Raw genomic sequence first — 22,057 nt, forward strand, 5'->3', positions numbered from 1 at the left:
AATTATCCCAAACAGAAACTCCGTATGCATTAAACAATAACTCCCCTCTCCCGAAGCCTGCTAACCTCTATCCTACTTTTCTTTTTTCTTTTTTGGGCCGGACAGCCAATTGGTGGGATTTTAGTTCCCCAAAAACTTGGGCCCTTGGCAGTGAAAGCACAGACTCCTAACAACTGCACAACCAGGAAATTCCCTCTCTACCCTACTTCTCAATTCCGCTAAATCAACTATTCAAGGTGCCTTATATAAGTGGGGTTTTACAATATTTGCCCTTTTGTGTTTCTTATTTCATTTTGTCGTTCTTCAGCCGCTCAGTTGTGTCTGCCTCTTTGCAACCCCTTTGGACTGCATCACACCAGGCTTCCCTGTCCTTCACCATCTCCCAAAGTTTACTCCAAGTTACATCCATTGAGTCGATGACGCCATTCAACCATTTCATCTTCTGTCATCCCCTTCTCCTCCTGTCTTCAATCTTTCCCAGCATCAGGGTCTTTTCCAAATGAGTCAGCTCTTTGCATCAGGTGGCCAAAGTATTGGAGCTTCAGCATCAGTCCTTCCAGTAAATATTCAGGGCTGATTTCCCTTAGGACTGACTGGTTTGATCTCCTTGCTGTCCAAGGGATTCTCAAGAGTCTTCTCCAACACCACAGTTATAAGGCATCAATTCTTCACCATTCAGCCTTTTTATTCACCTATCACATCCGTACATGACTACTGGAAAAACCACAGCTTTGACTAGATGGACCTTTATCAGCAAAGTAATGTCTCTGCTTTTTAATACACTGTCTAGATTTCTCATTGTTTTTCTTCCAAAGAGCAAGGGTCTTCTAATTTCATGGCTGCAGTCACCATCCACAGTGATTTTGGAGCCCAAGAAAACAAAGTCTGTCACTGTTTCCATTGTTTCCCCATCTATTTGCCATGAAGTGATGGGACTGGATACCATGATCTTAGTTTTTCTGAATGTTGAGTTTTAAGCCAGCTTTTTCACTCTCCTCTTTTACCTTCATCAAGAGGCTCTTTAGTTCCTCTTCACTTTCTGCCATGAGGGTGGTGTCATCTGCATATCTGAGGTTATTGATATTTCTCCCAGTAATCTTGATTCCAGCTTGTGCTTCATCCAGCCCAGCATTTCCCATGAAATACTCTGCATACAGGTTAAACAAGCCAGGTGACAATTTATAGCCTTGACATACTCCTTTCCCAATTTTCAACCAGTCTATTGTTCCATGTCCAGTTCTAACTGTGGCTTCTTGACCTGCATATAGTTTTCTCAGGAGGAGGTCAGGCAGTCTGGTATTCCCATCTCTTGAAGAATTTTCCACAGTTTGTTGTGATCCACAAAGCCAAAGGCTTTAGCACAGTCAATGAAGCAGAAACAGATGTTTTTTGGGAATTCTCTAGCTTTTTTTATGATCCAACGGATGTTGGCCATTTGGTTTCTGGTTTCTCTGCCTTTTCTAAATTCAGATTGTACATTTGGACGCTCTCGGCTCACGTACTGTTGAAGACTAGCTTGTGGGATTTTGAGCATTCCTTTTGCTGGCATGCACTGCGCTGTACTTGGTTGCTAAGTCATGTCCGACTCTTTGTGACCCCATGGACTGTAGCCTTCCAGGCCCCTCTGTCCATGGGGATTCTCCAGGCAAGAATACTAGAGTGGGTTGCCATGCCCTCCTCTAGGGGATCTTCCCGACCAAGGGATCGAACCCAGGTCTCCTGCATTGCAGGTGGATTCTTTACCATCTGAGCCACCACAAAAGCCCAAGAATACTGGAGTGGGTAGCCTATCCCTTCTCCACGGGATCTTCCCGACCCAGGAATCGAACCAGGATCTCCTGCATCACAGGTGGATTCTTTACCAGTTGAGCTAAAAGGGAAGCCTGGATAGCATGTGAGATGAGTGCAATTGTGTGGCAGTTTGAGCATTTTTTGGCACTGCCCTTCTTTGGGATTTGAATGAAAACTGACCTTTTCCAGTCCTATGGCCACTGCTGAGTTTTCCAAATTTGCTGGTGTATTGAGTGCAGCACTTTAACAACATCATCTTTTAGGATTTGAAACCACTCAACTGGAATTCCATCACCTCTACTAGCTTTGTTTATAGTGGTGCTTCCTAAGGTCCACTTGACTTCACACTCGATGATGTCAGGCTCTAGGTAAGTGATCACACCATCGTGGTTATCCAGGTCATTAAGATCTTTTTTGTACAGTTCTTCTGTGTATTCTTGCCACCTCTTCTTAATATCTTCTGCTTCTGTTAGGTCTATACTGTTTCTGTCCTTTATTGTACCCATCTTTTCATGAAATGTTCCCTTAGTATCTCTAATTTTCTTGAGGAAATCTCTAGTCTTTCCCATTCTATTATTTTCCTCTATTTCTTTGCATTGTTCACTTAAAAAGGCTTTCTTATGTCTCCTTGATATTCTCTGCAACTCTGCGTTTAGACGGGTATCTTTCCTTTTCTCCTTTGCCTTTCACTTCGCTTACTTCACTTAGCATAACGTTTTCAAGGTTCATTCATGTCGTAACATGTATCAGAATTTCATTCCTTTTAAACGTTGAATAATATCCCACAGCAAAAAAGTCAGTAAGCCAGGAAGAGGACTCTCACCAGGAACCAAACCTGCCAGCACCTTTTTCTTGGACTTTCCAACTGTGAGAACTGTGAAAAATAAATTTTTGGTGTATAAGCCACTCAGACTATCGTATCACGTTATAGTGACTAAGACACCTATTGACAGGTGGAATCACATTGACTGATAGAATGAGCCTTGCGTACTTGGAATAAATTTCATTTGCTCACGGTGCACAATTCTTTATACATTGCTCTATTTGATGGAAATGCCAGCTGAAAGAAGACCAGGCACAGTTGCCTCCTCCTCACCCATCTTGGTTTATATCCTTGGTTTATAACAACTTAAACATGCAACAGCCAACTTTCATTGGAAACAAACCAAGAGGCCTGCTGAGAAGGAGTTTTCAGTCTCTAGACAAGTTACTGGCTTCGTCTATTTTCTGAAACTGAAGTCATTACAGCTTAAAGGGTAAGAAAAGAGAAAGAAGACAACTAATAGAGGATCCACCAACAGACCGTCTGCACTGGCATCTGAGCAAAGGCGCAAGTGGGCAACTCAACAGCTTCGAAAGCCCCTTTCCTCTCCGGCTTCCTCATTTTGCAACAATCCCAGAGCGTGGATTAGGTGATGACGCTTCGGAAGTCATACAACAGGCTGATTCCTGGCCTGGAATCAGTGGGTCAGTGATCCTCCAACGCATTTTGTTCAGGAAAAGATACAGGGGGGATTTACAAATGCTGACAGCTGACTGGGCCGTGACACTGCAAATCTCTCTTCCAGGTGATGAGGATCTATCAAACACACGACTTTAGGAGCATTACCAGCTCATTAATCTAGGCTGTGCAGCTTGAAGCCTCCATTTTTGTGCAGACAGACCCAGGGCTGGGGGATGCAGACGATCTGCTGCATGAACACCCCGGTGTGGAGTGGGTCTCTGGGCCACCGCACCCACCAAGTTGGCCCAGAGCTGGGAAAGTGGCCTGAGCTTTGCGGAAGCTAACACACTGCAGACACAGCCAGAGAACAGCGCCCCTCCCAGGACATCCCCAGAGGATGAGAGCAGCCAAGAGAATCGGCGCCCACCCTGAGCTGCCTTCCGAAGCAGCCTCCACTGCCTCTCCTGGGACGCCCGAATCAGTGCTGCATGTCTACCCCTGAGTCTCGAGGCTTGTCCCTCTCAATTACGGCTGTTTCCTCTCAGGCCCAGGCAGGGACTTCAGTGTGACCCACGACACCCGTTCTCGCCGTGTCCTCTCCTTCCTGCGAAGAGCATCTCCAGGGGACACCCCGTACCTTTGCTACAAACACGAGTCCCCAGGCTGCCGGCCTAATTAATACCTGCACCATCAGAGGCTCACCCTCACCCGGACTTTCCTGGTGCTGACCCGGTAACTTGCCAGGCGCGTCTCCCAGGCAAGCCCTACCATTCACAGCATGCGCTTGCCTCCCTACACACTGTACCTCCTGCAGGTAAACTTGCTTCCAGCCTGTGTTACGGCATTGAGAATACCACTGTTTTGTGGGGTTCACAAAGAGCGCGGTGGATCCCAGGCGTCTGCCACTGACCCGCCCACAGCTCCGTACAGAGCGCTGCCCCACCACTTATGAGGGGCTCCCCTCCCGAGCCTGGGGAGGAAGGCCTGGAGCAGTGAGCGACCCGTTCACCGGGGGCTCTGGAACAAACCCAGCCACGCCCCATACCAACTCAGTCAGAAACCAGGCGTCCGGATTTTTCAAAGGTCTCCAGCTGATCACACGTGTGGTCAATACTGGGAACTGCTGACCTACCGATGAGAACTCCTCTGCCCCTGGGGACCCCAGTGAAGAAACAGTAATTACGGTCAAAACAACTACCATCCCCTGAGCTTGTCTGACATCCTTGTTACACTGTACAAGCGCTCTGCATGGATCACCTTGATCGATCTGCACCACACAGCCCCGAGGCAGGGGTGAGGCTGATGTTACAGACAAGAAACCAAGGTTCCAGGCGGCTACTGATTACTTGGCCAGGGTCACACAGATGGTGAATGTCATTCACTGCCTCTACTCTTGGTAAGGGAAAATTGGGAGATTTTTAAACAATTGACAAAATCACAGAGACAAGAGTGTGGAGCTGCGGTTGCAAGAGACCAGGGCAAGGGGGTAACGGGGAGGACGTGTTTAACGGGTCCCAAGCTTCCATCTGGGAAGACGAATTTTGGAGATGGATGGGGCTGATGGTTGCACAAAAAAGTGAACGGATTTAATTCCACTGAATTGAACACTTACACATAGTTAGAGTAGTAAATTTTGTGTTATGCATATTTTGCTATAATTTTTCAAATGAAAATATTTTAAGCAAAATTAAAATATAAAATGAGTAAAAAAAAAAAAGAGAGATGACTAGATGTCCTGTCTCAGGCACAGCACTATCCCAGGTCATCTCCTGGTTATCTTCCTTATCTTTGAGCTGTTTCACAACTTTGTAAGTCTTAGAATCCTGAGGGTGACGCCAATAAGTTATGTCTAGCAGATTCAGTGTATCCCAGCCAATTTTATATCTAATAAGCAAATTTATTACTGCTTTCCTGAGACCTGCATATTTGTAATTCTTTGCATTCTCTTTTGAACCAGTTGCAACATCTTACTGGTTCTCTCACTAATGGATTAGTTAAATAAAATCTGAATATGTGTTCATTTTATAACAGTTGCTCAGAATTACTACCACATATCAAGTTTCCTTGATTTCTAACAATAAACTAGGCCTAACAACAAAATAACAATAAAAGGCCTGAGTTTTCCCAGTTGAGATTTTCCTCCCACAGGGCGATGCTTCTAGCTATTGTAGAACAAAAAGCACATTTTCTGTTTGCCCTGACCCGTAAGTGTACACCCGCAGGGCCTTCACAGAGCGTGTGGATCCAAGAGAAGGACTGGGCTACATCGGCCCGCGCAGGCTCCGCCCCGCTAGGGAGGTGAGATCACACTGCCTCCTGGGCGTGAGAGGCAGAGTCTCAGGCCGCCTGGGGAGGGAACCCTGGATGCCGGCTGTGAGCGGAGGCTGAGGAAGGGGAGAAGCTTTGGGGACTCCAACCACTGGTCTCCCACCAGCCACCCCTCGCGTTTCTCCCTGACTCCCGGGAGGCTGTCATTAGACACAACCCAGAGCAGGTGGAAAAGAGAAAAATTCTATAAACCCCAAGCCACAGGGGAGAGGTTCAAAGGCCAAATAGAGCCGCTGCAGAAAGCTCCTGGCAAGAATGCAATAGAGGGCCAGGAGGGGCGGGGGGGGGCCGGCATAGCACTGGCCACGGCGCGCACGGCGCTTGCAGGCGCCGGCAGAGTGGACGCCAGCAGAAGCTCCATGCAGAGCAGTTCTGCTCCGGCTGGGAAATGACAAGAGCAGGCACGCCCTCGCCCCGTTGGCGCCGCTTGGAGAAAGCCGTCCACAGACAGAGCCACGCTGGTCAAGAGGACCTCAGGACGAGGCCAGTCGCTGCAGAGTAATTTCCAAGAGCAGAGGATTCACATAATTTACATGCCCGTGGACAGGGGACAGGTGAAGCCAATTACAGTTCACTGAAGAAGGCAACGGGAGGGACTTCCCTGGTGGGCCGGTGGCTAAGACTCTGGGCTCCCAATGCAGAGTGCCCAGGTTTGATCCCTGGTCAGGGAACTAGATCCCGCAGGTCACAACTAAAAGACCCCTCACGGTGCAATGAAGATCAAAGATACTGCGTGCCACCACTAAGACCCAGCACAGCCAAATAATAAACTAATATTTAAAAAAAGGAAAAAGGGAAGGAGGATATATAGAGTATCCTACCATTTGTCAAGAAACAACTCATGGAGATACACATAGAGATACATCCATCTACACATATACACATGAGATATCTCAGGGGAAAAATGTCAGAAACAGACATCACAGGTTGCCTTCAGAACAGGAGACCCTGAGGGGCTGGGAGACAGTGTGGGAGAAAGACTTCTCAACATTCACACCTTCTGTTTTAGAGCCAGGTGGATGTTCAAAATATTTAATTTTTTAGGGAATTCCCTGCAAGTTCAGTAGCTAAGACTTCGATCTTCTACAGCAGGGGGTCAGGGTTCAATCCCTGCTCAGGGAACTAAGACCCCACAGGCTGTGCAGCTCAGCCAAAAAACTAAAAAATTTAAAAAATTTCTCTATCTTTTAAAACAAGTATATGGAGTCTTCTGGAAGAAGCCTGTGACACACAACGCAGTCTCTCAAGTGGACACTTTCACCTAACCAATGGCCTTGTAAGCGTCTGCCTCTCCCATTGCCTGCCTCTTGGGGACTGGCAGCTTTTAGGAAAGGACCACAGACCAACAGGCCCTCATTCCAGTAAGTCCAATATTAAACAGACTCCCACGGACTCAAAACCAAAGCAAATGAACAAACAGCAATAAAGATCCTTGGTTTTCACTGCTCCGGCTGCGTTTCTTGAGGCTGTGAAGGTTTATCATCCATCAGTTCGAGCCTTTTCTTGGGATAGGCTGCCAGAACGCATCTACCAGCCCTGCATGTCTTAATTTCGACAGACACGATCAAGTGTCATGCTTGGGAAAGTTACTAAACTTAGACCCTTTGCAGCTCTCTTTTTAAAAGTTTAAAGTTTATATTTATTGGAGGATAGCTGTTCACTAGTAATGGGAGCCCTGATGTGAAACCTCCCCAGGAGCCACAAACCTATGAACGTGTCAAGGCCCGGAACAGGCTGCCTAAAGTATGCTCAATGCACACTGATTATTTTGAATTAAAGCTACTTGAGAAATGGCCGGTGGGGGAAAATATCGTTAAAAGACATGCTAGCCCCCGCTCTTTCCCTCTGCAAGCCAGAAATAAATCTACATGAAGGAATCCTCCCTATAAACCAGGAGGACAAAAATCATCCTCACCAACAGCTACAGAATTCTAGGCTAAAGAAGCTTTAGGAAAAGCAAGCTTCTTCAGGAGTCTGCTACTCCAAGCACAAGCCCCTTTGTTTTGCTAAACCTTCACAGATGATTGTTTCTTTGTCTCAACATGACACATAAACAAACTGCTTTGGCCACCTTGGGGCAGGTGGGCCGGGGTGACCCATTTCTACGACACCTCTGTGTGTGTATATTAAGTGATTTTTCTTTCTGTGACTCTGTCTTGAGTCAATTTAATTATTAGACCAAACCAAAATTTAGGGGGGAGGGTGTGGGGAAATTTCCCCCTCTCCAACAAATGATATTAAACCTCTTTAAGTTTATTTCCTTACATAATAATGATTATATTTAGAACAGCTATTTTTTTAAAATCAAGGCATAATTAACATTCAATAAAATTCATCCTTTTTAGGTATTCAGTTTGATGTGTTTGGATCAACGTATAGAATCATACAAAATCACTGCTGCTGCTGCGGCTAAGTCGCTTCAGTCGTGTCCGACTCTGTGTGACCCCATAGACGGCAGCCCACCAGGCTCCCCCGTCCCTGGGATTCTCCAGGCAAGAACACTGGAGTGGGTTGCCATTTCCTTCTCCAATACATGAAAGTGAAAAGTGAAAGTGAAGTCGCTCAGCTGTGTCTGACTCTTAGCGACCCCATGGACTGCAGCCCACCAGGCTCCTCCGTCCATGGGATTTTCCAGGCAAGAGTACTGGAGTGGGGTGCCAGTGCCTTCTCCGACAAAATCACTAGTGTAAGCAAAATGGAGAATTTCATTTCCTTCCCAAAATTCCACTCGCTTTTTTTTTTCTTCCCTTTCCACCATCCCTGGTCCCTAGCAACCACTCATCTATTTTCTGTTCCTACAATTTTGATTCTTCAGGGAGAAATAGCAATAACCTCACATATGCAGATGACACCACCCTTATGGCAGAAAGTGAAGAGGAACTAAAGAGCCTCTTGATAAAAGTGAAAGAGGAGAGTGAAAAGCGGGCTTAAAACTCAACATTCAAAAAATGAAGATCATGGCATCTAGTTCCATCACTTCATGGCAAACAGATGGGAAAACAATGGAAACAGTGACAGACTTTTATTTTCTTGGGCTCCAAAATCACTGCAGATGGTGACTGCAGCCATAAAATTAAAAGACACTTGCTCCTTGGAAGAAAAGCTATGACCAACCTAGACAGCATATTAAAAAGCAGAGACATTACTTTACTGACAAAGGTTTATCTAGTCAAAGCTATGGTTTTTCCAGTAGTCAGGTACAGATGTACATGGACCATAAAGAAAGATGAGCACCAAAGAATTGATGCTTTTGAACTGTGGTGTTGGAGAATACTCTTGAGAGTCCCTTGGACTGCAAGGAGATCAAACCAGTCCATCCTAAAGGAAATCAGCCCTGAATGTTCACTGGAAGGACTGATGCTGAAGCTGAAGCTCCAATACTTTGTCCACCTGATGCAAAGAGCCAACTCACTGAAAAAGACCCTGATGCTGGGAAAGATTGAAGGCAAGAGGAGAAGGGGACAACAGAGGATGAGATAGTTGGATGGCATCAGAGACTCCATGGACATGAGTTTGAACAAGCTCTGGGAGTTGGTGATGGACAGGGAAGCCTGGTGTGCTTCAGTCCATGGGGTCGCAAAGAGTCGGACACGACTAAGTGACTGAACTGAAAAAGTCAATGGTTAGATAGCATGTTAGATAAAGATGGTAAAGTCAATGGTTAGATAGCATGGTAAGACAGAATTACATAGACCGCATCACCAACTCAATAGACATGAGTTTGAGCAAACTCTGGGAGATAGTGAAGGACAGGGGAGCCTGGCATGTTGCAGTCCATGGGGTCCCAAGAGCTGGAAATGACTTAGCGACTGAACAACAACAAGAAAGTTGTACAAAGGGAGTCACAGCGCACGTGGCCTTTTGTGTCTGGCTTCAAACGCATTTGGCTTTGAGATTCATTCATCCTCTTTCCTCTGCTGGTAGCTCAGTCCTTCCTGTTGCTGAATAGCATTCCCCTACATGTTCATCAATTCAGCAGGTTGGATGGGGAGAGGTCTACTGTAAGGAACTGGCTCTTGCCAATTGTAGAGACGTGGCAAGTCCTCACTGCAGGCAGACAGGCAAGACGGAAGCAGAGTTCTCTCTTCATTCGATGCTGGACACTGCGCTCCACAGCTGTCGTCCCATTTAATCCTCACAGCAACCCTGCAAGGTGGGGGTTAGCCTCCCTTTTCAGATGAGGACATTGACCGGCCTGCGTCCTCTGCTCAGGACTCTCTGCCTGCTGCTCAGACCCTGACTCTCAGACCATAAGATGCTGGTTGTTGCCTCATCAGGACCACCTCATAACAGCGACCACATTCAACTCGTGCCACATGCCAAGTGCTGTTCTAAGTCCCTTGCATATATCGATTCAGTTAGTGTTGAAACAACTGTATGAGGTAGCCAGTATTACTTCACCCTCATTTTAGCAGTGACGATGTGAATCACAAAGGGATCAAGATCACAGAGCTAGTAAATATGCTCACATTTGAACCCAGGCGAGTCTGGCTTCTAGGTCCATGTTCATACCCTCAGCACTACATTTCCTTGGCCAGGAATTTCTGAAGTTGCTTAAAAACCCTGGCAATGGCGTAAGTGTGGTCCTGGGGATGGGGAGAGAGGAGTCCCATTGGCAAAAGTCCCTCCCACACGATGGCCTCTCTACCTGTGAGCCCTGATGGGGACAAGCAGCTGGGGGGGAAGGGGTGGTCCCTGGGCTGGTGCTGAAGGAACAGCTCAGGTGCTGTCCCAAGTGCGGGCCTCAGAGCCAGGCCGGCTGGTTCCCGCCCAGGTTGGCTGGTTTCTCTGCTCAGTCCGACCCTTTGCAACCCCATGGACTATAGCCCACCAGGCTCCTCTGTTCATGGAATTCTCCAGGCAGGACTACTGGAGTGGGTTGCCATGCCCTCCTCCAGGGGATCTTCCCAACCTGGGATTGAACACTGGTCTCCTGCATTGCAGGCAGATTTTTTATGTCTGAGCCACCAGGGAAGTAATTTAATTGCTCGAGTAGCTTCCTGCTCAATCCCCCCCTTTCCTTATAAGTATTGCACAGATAAGAGTGCAGGCTTTCTGAGCTGTGAGAATTTCAGTGAGGTGCTAAATATACAGCACTGGTCCAGTGCGGGCACAGGCATTCAACACCATTTGTAAACTTGATTTCATGTTTCACAAATTACTGAAGTGATAGATGCTTGTTTTAATAAGCAGAACAATACAGTGGAAACGTCTTTAGCAGCGAAGCTAATCCTCTTGTCTGCCAGGGAACCAGCATCAACAGTGTCTTGTGTTCCCCCACAGTTCTCCTCCATGCTCACACAAACACAAGCACGTTTGCAGAGAGCAGTGGATTTGTGTTTCAACCAAAATGCATCAGACTATACCTATCACTTACTACTTCGATACTTGCCTTTTTCATTTATCAGTGGATGTAACTGGTCAATATAAAGGCAACTCTTTCCTAAGTTCTTTGTGCACAAACATATATGCAAATGTAACATTTAATATAAATTAGATATACATGATATTGTGGCGTTTGCATAGGGTCTTTAGTTCGTTTTTTTCCCCTTGCTCCCTCACTTTCTTCCTTACCCTCCATATTGTGCCCCCCATATTGCCACCTGCTGTTTTCTGCCCATCCACTCTGCAGTGAACCCTGGGGAAGTGTGGCCGGAAGGGAGAGCAGCACAATTAGACAGTGGCCGCACTCACCGCAACCAGAAAAAGCCCAAGCAAAGCAGGGAAGACCCAGCACAGCCAAAAATAAATAAAAATTAAAAAACCCTGGAACACGGTGATGTTTGCACAACTCTGCAAATACATTAAAAATTATTGAATTTCACACTTAAATGGGTAAATTTTTTGGCATGCAAGTTATACTTCAATAAAGCTGCTTTTTAAAGAGCAAAAGAAATCTGTTCAAAAAAAGAGAACTTGCAGGGACTTTCCTGGTGGTTCAATGGCTAAGCCTCTGAGCTCCCGGTTTAGGGGTCTGGGTTTCATCCCTGGTCAGGGAACGTGATCCCATGTGCCACAACTAAAGATCCCAAATGCCACAACTAAGACCTGGCACAGCCAAATAAACAAAAAAATCTTTTTAATTTTTAAAAAAGAAATCGCAGACTATGTGTTAAGAGCTTTAATAAGTTACTGTTATAATAATTCTGAAAAGTTGGTATTTTTATACCCATTTTACAGATAAGAAAATTGAGGCTCGAAGGAGGTAGACAACTTGCACAATGAGCAAACATAGCAAAGTTAAAATGTGTGCACATGTGCCCTAACTACAGAGTTCTTGCACTTTCTCCCATGTGTGACTGCCTGGGGCCTGAAGAGCTGTGGGGAGACCAGGCTGGGGCCTGAGTGAAGGTTTACCCTGGATTCCCCACACAACCTGTCACCACCTAGGTCAGAGTGCTGCTAGGCCAATGGGAGACCTTTCAGCAGCCAAAGATTTTCTCTCTGTAGAGACCAGCGTTGTGACTGTGACTTAATAATAAGAAATATATATTTGCTCTTAGTCTCCATTCTCGGCGTATAGCTCCTTACAGCTCCTTGAAATTTCCTGAGTGATGAGAGCAATGGGAGCATCTTTTGTTCTTATAGTTGGTCTTCTGTCAGTTCCTGAAATAGCTACAGAGCCATAAATGTGAAAGGAGTGTGCTATTCATAATAAATCCCTTTCAACCACACCTGAATTTATCTTAACACGATAACTTATGAAAAACCCTGGGCTTCCCAGGTGGCGCAGTGGTGAAGAATCAGCCTGCCAATGCAGGAGATGGAGCTTTGATCCCTGAGTGGGGAAGATCCTCTGCAGTAGGAAATAGCAAACCCACTCCAGTATTTTGCTTGGAAAATCCCAGGGGCAGAGGAGCCTGGTGACTACAGTCCACAGGTTCGCACAGAGTCAGACACAACTGAGCGCTGAGCGATGGGAAGCCCTAAGGATGGGTTGCCAGAGGAACCAACAGTCACTGGAGGTTGGAACGTTCAGTTGCACTTTCCTGACCTCCAAAGATCAAATTGCCAATATCCGCTGGACCATCGAAAAAGCAAGAGAGTTCCAGAAAAACATCTACTTCTGCTTTATTGACTACACCAAAGCCTTTGACTCTGTGGACCACAACAAACTGCAGAAAATTCTTCAAGAGATGGGAATACCAGATCACCTTACCTGCCTTCTGAGAAATCTGTATGCGGGTCAAGAAGCAAAAGTTAGAACTGGACATAAACAACCGACTGGTCCCAAATCGGGAAAGGAGTACGTCAAGGCTGTATATTGTCACCCTGCTTATTTAACTTATTATTTAACTTACATCATGTGAAATGCCAGGCTGGATGAAACACAAGCTGGAATCAAGATTTCTGGGAGAAATATCAATAACCTCAGATACGCAGATGATACCACCCTTATGGCAGAAAGCGAAGAAGAACTAAAGAGCTTCTTGATGAAAGTGAAAGAGAAGAGTGAAAAGGCTGGCTTAAAACTTAACATTCAGAAAACTAACATCATGGCATCTGGTCCCATCACTTCATGGCAAATAGATGGGGAAACAATGGAAAAAGTGACAGACTTTTATTTTCTTGGTCTCCAAAATCACTGCAGATGGTGACTGCAGCCATAAAATTAAAAGACGCTTGCTCCTTGGAAGAAAAGCTATGACTAACCTAGTTAGCATATTAAAAAGCAGAGACATTACTTTGCCAACAAAGGTCTGTCTAGTCAAAGCTACGGCTTTTCCAATAGTCATGTATGGATGTGAGAGCTGGACTATAAAGAAAGCTGAGCGCCGAAGAATTGATGCTTTTGAACTGTGGTGCTGGAGAAGACTCTTGAGAGTAAGGAGATCCAACCAATCCATCCTAAAGGAGATCAGTCCTGGGTGTTCACTGGAAGGACTGATGCTGAAGCTGAAACTCCAATGCTTTGGCCACCTCATGCGAAGAGCTGACTCATTGGAAAAGACCCTGATGCTGGGAAAGATTAAAGGTGGGAGAAGAAGGGGACGACAGAGGATAAGATGGTTGGATGGCATCACAGACTCCATGGACATGAATTTGAACAAGCTCCAGGAGTTGGTGATGGACAGGGAAGCCTGGTGTGCTGCAATCCATGGGGTCTCAAAGAGTCGGACATGACTGAGCAACTGAACTGACGTCCAGGAAGGCGAAAGAGGCTGGCGGTGGTCAATCACCAATGCCAGTGATTTAGTCAACGTCTATGTAATGAAGCCTCGTAAACACCCAAAGGGCAGAGGTCAGGGATTGCCTGGGCTGGTGGACACAGAGCTGCTGAGAGGATGGGGCGCTTATAGGGGCAGGAAGCCCAGTGCCCTCTCCCCACACCTTGCCCTCTGCAGCTCTTCCATCCGGCTGTTCCTGGGTTGCACCTTTTTATGATAAACTGGGAGTCTAGTAAGTAAAATGTTTTCCTGATGTCTGTGAGCTGCTTTAGTAAATTAATTCGACCCAAGGAGGGTCATGGAAGCCTCTGATTTCTAGCCAGTCACTCAGAAACGCAGAAGACAACCTGGCCTTGCAGCCGGTGTCAGGGGCTGGTATGAGGGGCGGGGTGTCTCGTGGGACTGAGCCCTCAGCCCATGAGATCTGACGCTGTCTTCAGAGAGACACCCTCAGAGCTGAGTCACCTGCCTGGTGGTGCTGGAGAAAGCACAGGTTTGAAGCAGGAAATACGGGGAATGCCCGTGAGTAACTGAAAATGCCAGCTGGCTGATCTTTGCAACAGGAGGTCAGAGGTGAACAGACATGACTGTTTGAAAAACAAAACTCTGCCTCTCTCCAGAGCTCTCTCTGGGTGGTCTGGAGTGGGGGGTGGGGCTTTGGAGCCATGATGGGGTCCGAGTTGCGGTTCTGCCAATCAGCAGGTGGGGGCCCCTGGGCCTTGAAGTTACTACAATCCTTCTGTGCCTCAGCTTCCTCATCCCTAAAGTGGGGGTGCAAAGAGAACCTCTTCTAAGAGGCTCTATACACCAGTCAGAGCAATACTAAGTTTTGCCATCGGTGTTATGTCGTCCATGGATTTGCACCTGTCTAGGCAGAGTCGGCCTGACCTCAGTTTTGCTAAAAAAGCCGCCCCTGGGCCTGTGTGTCATCTGTTGCTGAGGGGTCAGGAGTGCCCTCCAAAGCTTGCTACACATCTAACTGCCCTGAGTGAAAGCAGTCCAAAGAGGCTGAGGGTCACCTGGTCCAAGCCCATCATTGTTCAGACGGGAGCAACAAGGTTCTGCAGGCTGGGGTGGCTGACCCACCCACAAACCTCCCCACGAGGCTTAGTGTGATTCCCACGTAAACACTACACACAGTTTTTGTGCCCCAGCTTCTCTTGTCTATTTGGCTAAAGAAGTGGGAAAAGGCCACTCTGTGATTCCGTGCTGTGTATGCCTACTGTCATATCTGACTCTGCGACCCCACGGACTGCTGTGGTTTTAAAGAGGGTCAAATGCTAATTACAAGTGACTCCATTTGAAAGACAGCAATGAAAGCATTTTTAATCCTTCTTCCTTCTCCCCAAACCTCCATCACTGGGCGAGGTGGGGGGAGGAGGAGCCAGTTCTTTGAAGACTGTGAACCAAACACAACAGTTTTACGGACCATGGTTAAGATGTGGGCTTTCCCCCAGGGAATGGCTGAAGTGTTTACTCTCTCGTTACCTTGGTAACCGCTACCTTGGCGCCCTTGTTGATGAGCTGAACCACATTCTCCGTCTGGCCTTTGTACGCAGCTATGAGCAAGCGTTCTGAAAGCGCGGCGACCGCATCCTGCTGGCTCATGAATTAGGAGAGAAAGACGTTCTCGGGGAAGTGGTGGACAAGTCCCTTCGGCTCAACACGGCATCACGGGCCCGGGCAGGCACCCTCAGGTAAAGAAGCTCTGACCATGGGAAGAAGACTTCGTCACTATGCCATCTTCGGGACCTGGGGGTTACAGAACAAAGCTGCCATCAGCGCCACTCAGCACCCAGGACAGGCCGCATCTCTCCGCCCTCGTTTTAGGGACTCTGTTGATTGCTCACTGCTGGGGAGGGGAACTGGGGGAGACGGGACACTCAGGAAGCACCCCCTGCAGAGCAAACCCTGAACTTGCAAGTGGAAGGCAAAGAGGGTGTTGAACCAGCCCACCCCACCCCACCCCTCACCCCCCACCCCCCACCCCCCACCCCCCACCTCCTCCTGACCACTAGGGCTGGAACTGCAAGGTCTGCCCTGCAGATAACAGAGGGGCTCAGAGACCGGATGAAATCCCCTGAATGGAGCCTGGTTTCCAGGCTCCCCCTCGGCAGGTAACTACGCTGAGGTGACCACAAAGGACCCTCTGGACTGTGCTCTGTGGCTTCACCAAGGCCAACATGCCCATTCCCCTGGCCGGTTGGGGGCCCATGGACCACAGCCCACAGAGACCCTGAGAACAGGACTATATCCATGGATTCTCTCCCAGCATTTCCTGCCATTCTCTATCTTCATCCTTTTCTCACTCTTCAGAGGGCATGTTCCTGAGTTCTGGAACCACTGGAGAGCTGGAAGCAGGCCCGGGCCATCCCCTGGCCAATAACTGCTGCAATAAACGGTGCTACAGTTACTACTGGGGCTTCCCAGGGGGCGCTAGTGGTAAAGAACCTGTTTGCCAATGCAGGAGACAGAAGAGATTCAGGTTCGATCCCTGGGCTGGGATGATCCCCTGGAGGACAGCATGGCAACCCACTCCAGTGTTCTTGCCTGGAGAATCCCATGGACAGAGGAGCCTGGTGGGCTACAGTCCATGGGGTCGCAGAGAGTCAGACACGACTGAAGTGACTTAGCATGCACAGTTACTCTAGGGAGGCGCTGTGACAACACAAACCACCCACAGGTTTGTGCGCTCACAGCACTGATCTGGGGGTAGTACTAGCGGTAAACTGAAACCCATCTTTCCACCAAATGCCAAATGAACAGAATTTTAAAGACTGACTCCTCCTGGGAGCCCTGGGCCACTATCAGAGCAGACCAAAACCACTGGTGTTACGCCAAAGGTGAAGGTATGGGGTACAAAGGAATGCTTAAGACTCTGTGACCCATTCCTACCAGAACAGCAGAAAGTATGGGCCTCCTTCTGCCTTCAAATGTACTTCTCAAAAACACCAACATGGGCTATGGAAAGAAACTACTGTAGCGTAAGGCCCTGCCACACATTCTAATTTTGAAGACCCAGAAGGTACAGACATTCTTTACAGTGGTTTCCAGGCAAACCCCACGCTCGTCTCAATCTCTGGAGTAAGGAATTGGCTTGATTCTCCTCCACCTTGACATCTAGGTGGGCCATGTCACCAACCACTCCAGATGGCCGGGAGAACAACAGGACCGTGGGGACCAAAGACAGTATTTTATTATGTGAAATCATTGGTCAAGTGTGAATCGTACAACTTCAGAAAGGTTATTCTCATCCCTGCTCAGCTTGTGTTCTGCTAAGTCTCTCCAGTCGTGTCCAGCTCTTTACGACCCCATGGACTCTAGCCTGCCAGGCTCCTCTGTTCGTGGGGATTCTCCAGGCAAGAATACTGGAGTGGCTGCCATGCCCTCCTCCAGGGGATCTTCCTAATCCAGGGATCGAACCTGTATCTCTTATATCTCCTGCATTGGCAAGCAGGTTCTTTACCACTAGCGCTACATAGGAAGCCCCTGCTCAGCTTGCAAATGACCAAATTTCCATCATCCATCTGTTGTCTAAAGTGTGGGTAAAGAACAGCAAGGAAAAGGAGTTCCCTTGCGGTCTAATGGTCAGGACTCTATGCTTTCACTTTCAAGGGCTGATCTGGGAACTAAGATCCCACAAGCCACGAAGCAAGGCGCAAAAAGAAAAAAAAAAAAATGTAAAGAGGCAGAAGGAAGCCTCACAAACCCATGCTGTTCTGATCACCAGGCTCATCAGAAGCGCAACAAACCTCGAAAAGGTACAAGCAGGAGACCCCTTCCCTCAGCCACGGTCAGAAATCGCTGGGAGGAACCTGAAATCTTTGTTGAATGAATAAGCCAATGAAAGAATGAAGTTGAGATGAAAAACAGAAATGGAGCTGGAAAAGCCTTTGGAAATTCCCCGGGTGGCCCTGAAAGACTGAAGTTTGGGCTTCGTGTTTCCCAGAATGCTGCCCTGTCTGGGAGTGCTTTTAGTGGCTTTTTTCAACCCAGGATACTGCACGCTCTCTCTCTTTATTCAGGTAAAGCGTGTTACCTTCACACCAATTACATGGAGCTTCTGATCTGCCTGCCCCAACCCTGCGGAAGCACTCCAGGGCCCAGTGACATGAAAATGCAGAAAATTAGCCCTGGCTTCCTAAATGCCCTTTTGCTCCCACAGCCACATTCTTCTTCATTGACTCACTTGTTATTTCTGTGCACACGACCTACAAGGCCACCCCCACCTTCCCAAACCTGTCCTGTGACGAGCATTTGAGAGGCTCGGGTACAATTCCCAGTTCATACAAGTATTATCATCACGGCTACAACGTCACCATTCATTCCACAGCTAATAACTCCCGTGGACAGAGATCTCCGAGCAGGCCATCAGCTGAGGTTACAAGCTGCAGGCCAGCAGTGCCGTCCTGTCTCCCCAGCAACGGAAGCACGGGTCAGTGGGCCTGTCTCTGCTAACAGCCTCTCCCCTCCTCCCTCTGTCCCATGCAATAAATTCTGCCTCGCAGACAGAGACAAAAGCTGAGGGACCCTGACTGCCATGGCTGCAAGCTACTGAGACAGCCCGTGATCACCTTTGGTAAACAGCGCTTTACAAATCCAGCACACAGTACTATTCCTTTTTCTTTTTAAGATGGAGAGACACTACATTTCTGAGAAAATATTGGCCAAGTAGAAATGTCATTTATTAAAAACAAAAATTTCAATGGCAGCTACTTAAGAATGAAATGCTCCCACCCCTACCCACCCCCTCCACCACAGCCAACGCACAGCCTGCCTGAGGCTGAGGGTGCCTCTAGGACAGGCGTCTCGTGGGATTTTGGATCCCCCCCCCCCCCCACCACCACCAGAGGGGCACAGAAAACTGCCTGCAAAAGCAGGAACAGAATTCCAGGTTCCTGGTTTCTACTGTGTTGTCAGCACAGTCCCTGTATCCCACAAGGATGCACCCACATACCTTGGGGATCTCAAGTTCACACTCAATTTAAATCCAGCAATTGCCTCACTGAAAGGACCTCCAGCATTCACCTGCATTTTCATCGACACCAGCAGAGGGGGGCGGAGGGAGGGATCAAAGTGGCTGAGTCTTCCTTTGTGACTTCCACCCTGGGCTCATCTTCCTCTCCACCTCTCTCATGATCATTGCCCGACATCTTCGGTATCCGGACCTCTCTTCCAGAACAATGATCCCCACGCTTCTGCAGTGAGGGGGTACTCTCCTTTCCTCTGATACCTCTGAACTGACAAATCAGGCCAGGCGGGAGGGACTGGGCTGGCAAGAGGGGTAAGGAGGATGCTGGGCCCCCAGTAGTGAGTAGGAAGGGCAGAGGGATAGAGAGGGATGATGAGCAGTCTGCAAATCAAAGAGTTGCTGCCTACCTGTTGGGTACCCAGGCTGCAGAGCCCCATTCCCTCATTAAACGTGAGCTTTCGCTCCCAAATAGACCAGCTATTATCCAAGACACTTCCCACTGCTGGCGGTGAGGAATTTCTGCCCCAAGTCTATCAATCACATCCCTCTTTGTCACTTTCACAGCGTTTTTCACAGGAGAAAAACCTTAAATGCAAACAAGCTGCCAGTTCTTTAAGCAGAAAGGAAATAAATGCACGGTCATAAATATGCAATGAGCATCATGAATTGGGAAAGGAATTTAGCTTCCTAAGATTTCTCTCCTTCCTCCCGGCCCACTGCCCCATTTTCTAATTGCTTTCCAATTCGTCAGTGCTTTTGTCTCTCATCAAATGCCAGGGGGCCACAGAGCTGCTTGGTCTGTGATGTGATCCGTTTTCTTTTTATAGCAAAAGGTCTATGGGGTTTTCTTGAAGATTTATAACAAGGTCCCCTGGTACCGATATCTCAAAGCCACTGCATTCAGTCTCCTAACAAGGCAAGAATATTTTAGAAGAAATCTGCACACAAAAGTCCCAGCCAGGCATTACGCACAGCCCACCCAGAGATGGTCCACAGGCACTCTGGTTAGGGAGCACCATCAGTTAAGATAAGTCTCTTTGCTCCTACTGGTCCAAACCCTGTGTTGAGGAGAGATTGTACTCACATCTGGGGGGGTCTGTCCTCCCCGTTCTACATCGTGTTCTGTTGCTGGAAAAAATCACGGTCAGTTCTTTCCTGGAGATCATTAGCTTCCTAGCAGTGTCACGCCCAAGGTCCGCAGTGATTTACGTTACGATGCTCGCTGACTTTTCCCCTTGAGCTTCCTCAGCCAACACCGACCAGATCACATCAAAAAGCATACTAGGACATCCATCCAGCATGCAGTGTTTCGTGGTTTTCTAGTCTGCCCGGCACAGCTACTCAAAGTCCTGGGTCTTCAGATTTTGTGGATTGCTCCCTCCTGCCAGCAGAGGACCTGTAACACTGCTCTGATCAAAGAGTCAGGGAATAATTCATAGATGGGCGGAATGCTTGTCAATGATGTTCAGACGACAGAGAAATGAAGTCTGCATTCTTTCAGCAGCATTCAGAGATGAATGCACAGGTTGTGAAGGAGGGAGGATGCAAGAATAGTTGAAATCTGTAAGGAACTGCCTTTAGGACAGCAGTTAGAGAAATGTTCGCTTTGTGGGAACAGCAGAGACCCAGAGACTCTCCCAACCCAGCCCTGTAGGCAGAGGGTTCCAACACAGGGACTGCAGCAGCATAGGAGACTAGGGGCTGGCTGAGAAACTGTTCCCAGTGTTTGTGAACTGATAGTTTGTCTCAGAAATCCTCCTCTGATCAGAGTCTCTGCAGGAAAAGCGGAGGGGAGAAGACAGGGAGCTCTTTCAAGGGCTGTCAGTGGCCCTCTACATCGTAGGTACGTCTTCCAGACCATTTGTTGAAGCAGCAGAAAACCAACTTCCCAACTTGAGTAATCACGGAAAGGAAGAGGGGTTTGAGTTTGACTTGAGCTAATATTACTAATTTTTTTCCCCTTCATTTCTAAAGCCAGAATTGTTGGTACTGGAGATGGGAAAATGACTGTCAGCATGAACCCTCTGAACACCCTTTCTGCCCAAAGCCCTGCCCCCCATTTCCCCGAGGGCAGCAGCTCCTACGGGCAGGGGGCCAATTCTGCTCTGGCCAGCATTCGGCTTATACCAAGGGCAGGAGAATAGCTAGCAACCATGGCTGGTGTGCTGCAGCGAGAATGAATTCCCTGGGGAGACCAAATGCTGGTAGAATGACATTCCTATTTTTAATGCAAGACCTTTATACTAGTTTAGCCAAAAGTGATCACTGCTGGGTTCCTGCAACCGCTACTGGAGGACAATGAGCTTAGAACACAGATGCATGTGACTCGCTCCCATCATCAGGCCCTGGTCAGCCTTGATCATGGCCCAGAAGGCCGGAGGCCAGCTGACAGCCGTAACTGAATGTGACAGAAGTGTAAGGTGAGGAGCGGTTCATCTGCTCAGAGGTCACTTCCTTCTGAGAAAACCGACTCCAGAGTCAGGGACGCTCAGCACAGCTCTGCTGACGAGGACAGGACAACACGGGTTGCTCAGGAGCCTGGTGTTCACACGTGCTGTCTGCAAAAGGCAGGGGCGGAGGTGCACGTCCTGAGCAAGCCCATCACGGCCAAGGAACGGTTATGCTGATTTCCTGAGAACAGCCCACGTACAGTAACTATTCTCTTCTGAATCTGACATTTACTGGATTTTTCCAAAGAATCACCTCCGCAGGAGGCATAGAGAGGTTGTTGCAGTGAAAGTTGAGTGACATCTGGATACTGTTCAGGAAACCTATGACATACCCCACCATCAAGAAAAGCTGCTGGCAAATGTCAAAATACTACCGGCGGTACCAGGATACACCGCTGAATGAAGATGTGACTGACAGGAGGCTTGTGATGTAGAAACCTCCCCTTTTTACACAGGGCAACGATAATTACTTTTTGGTTGTCTGGTGCTGCTGGATAACCAGAGCTGCCAGGTTGGGGCTGGGCACTCACATCACGTAGCAAACGCCCCACAATCCAGATGCAGCATCATCCACTTGCAAGCCTTCTGCTGCTCCATCTCCCCTGTGACGAGATGATCAGGCGCTTCTCTGTTCTCCTACAGTTTTCTGTGAGCCCTGCTATGGGCTGAATTGTGTTACCCCCAAATTCATGTACCGAAGCCCTAACCCTTAGTGTGACTGTGTTTGGAAATGGAGCCGTCAGGAGGTAATTAAGGTCAAACGGGACTTCCCAGGTGGCTCAGTGGTAAGGAATCCTCCTACCGATGCAGGAGACGCAGGAGACGTGGGTTCAATCCCTGGGTCAGGAAAGACTCCCCTGGAGAAGGAAATGGCAACCTGCTCCAGTGTTCTTGCCTGGAAAAT

At 48.1% G+C, this 22,057-nt stretch overlaps 1 protein-coding gene across 1 annotated transcript in view; it reads right to left on the bottom strand.

The window, feature by feature from the left end:
- ANKRD6 (ankyrin repeat domain 6) overlaps window positions 1-19,912 on the bottom strand; it is a 64,968-nt gene extending 45,056 nt beyond the window's left edge. The window contains exons 1-2 of the mRNA XM_061131621.1: window positions 19,788-19,912; window positions 15,220-15,483 (exon numbers count right to left, since the gene is read on the bottom strand). Of these exons, the coding sequence (XP_060987604.1) occupies window positions 15,220-15,339 (120 nt within the window). The 5' untranslated portion in view covers window positions 15,340-15,483; window positions 19,788-19,912. The remainder of the gene's footprint in view (window positions 1-15,219; window positions 15,484-19,787) is intronic.
- Window positions 19,913-22,057: the final 2,145 nt, after the last annotated feature.

This window comes from Dama dama, chromosome 28 (genome assembly GCF_033118175.1).
Source record: "Dama dama isolate Ldn47 chromosome 28, ASM3311817v1, whole genome shotgun sequence".
NCBI classification, from domain to species: Eukaryota; Metazoa; Chordata; class Mammalia; order Artiodactyla; family Cervidae; genus Dama; species Dama dama.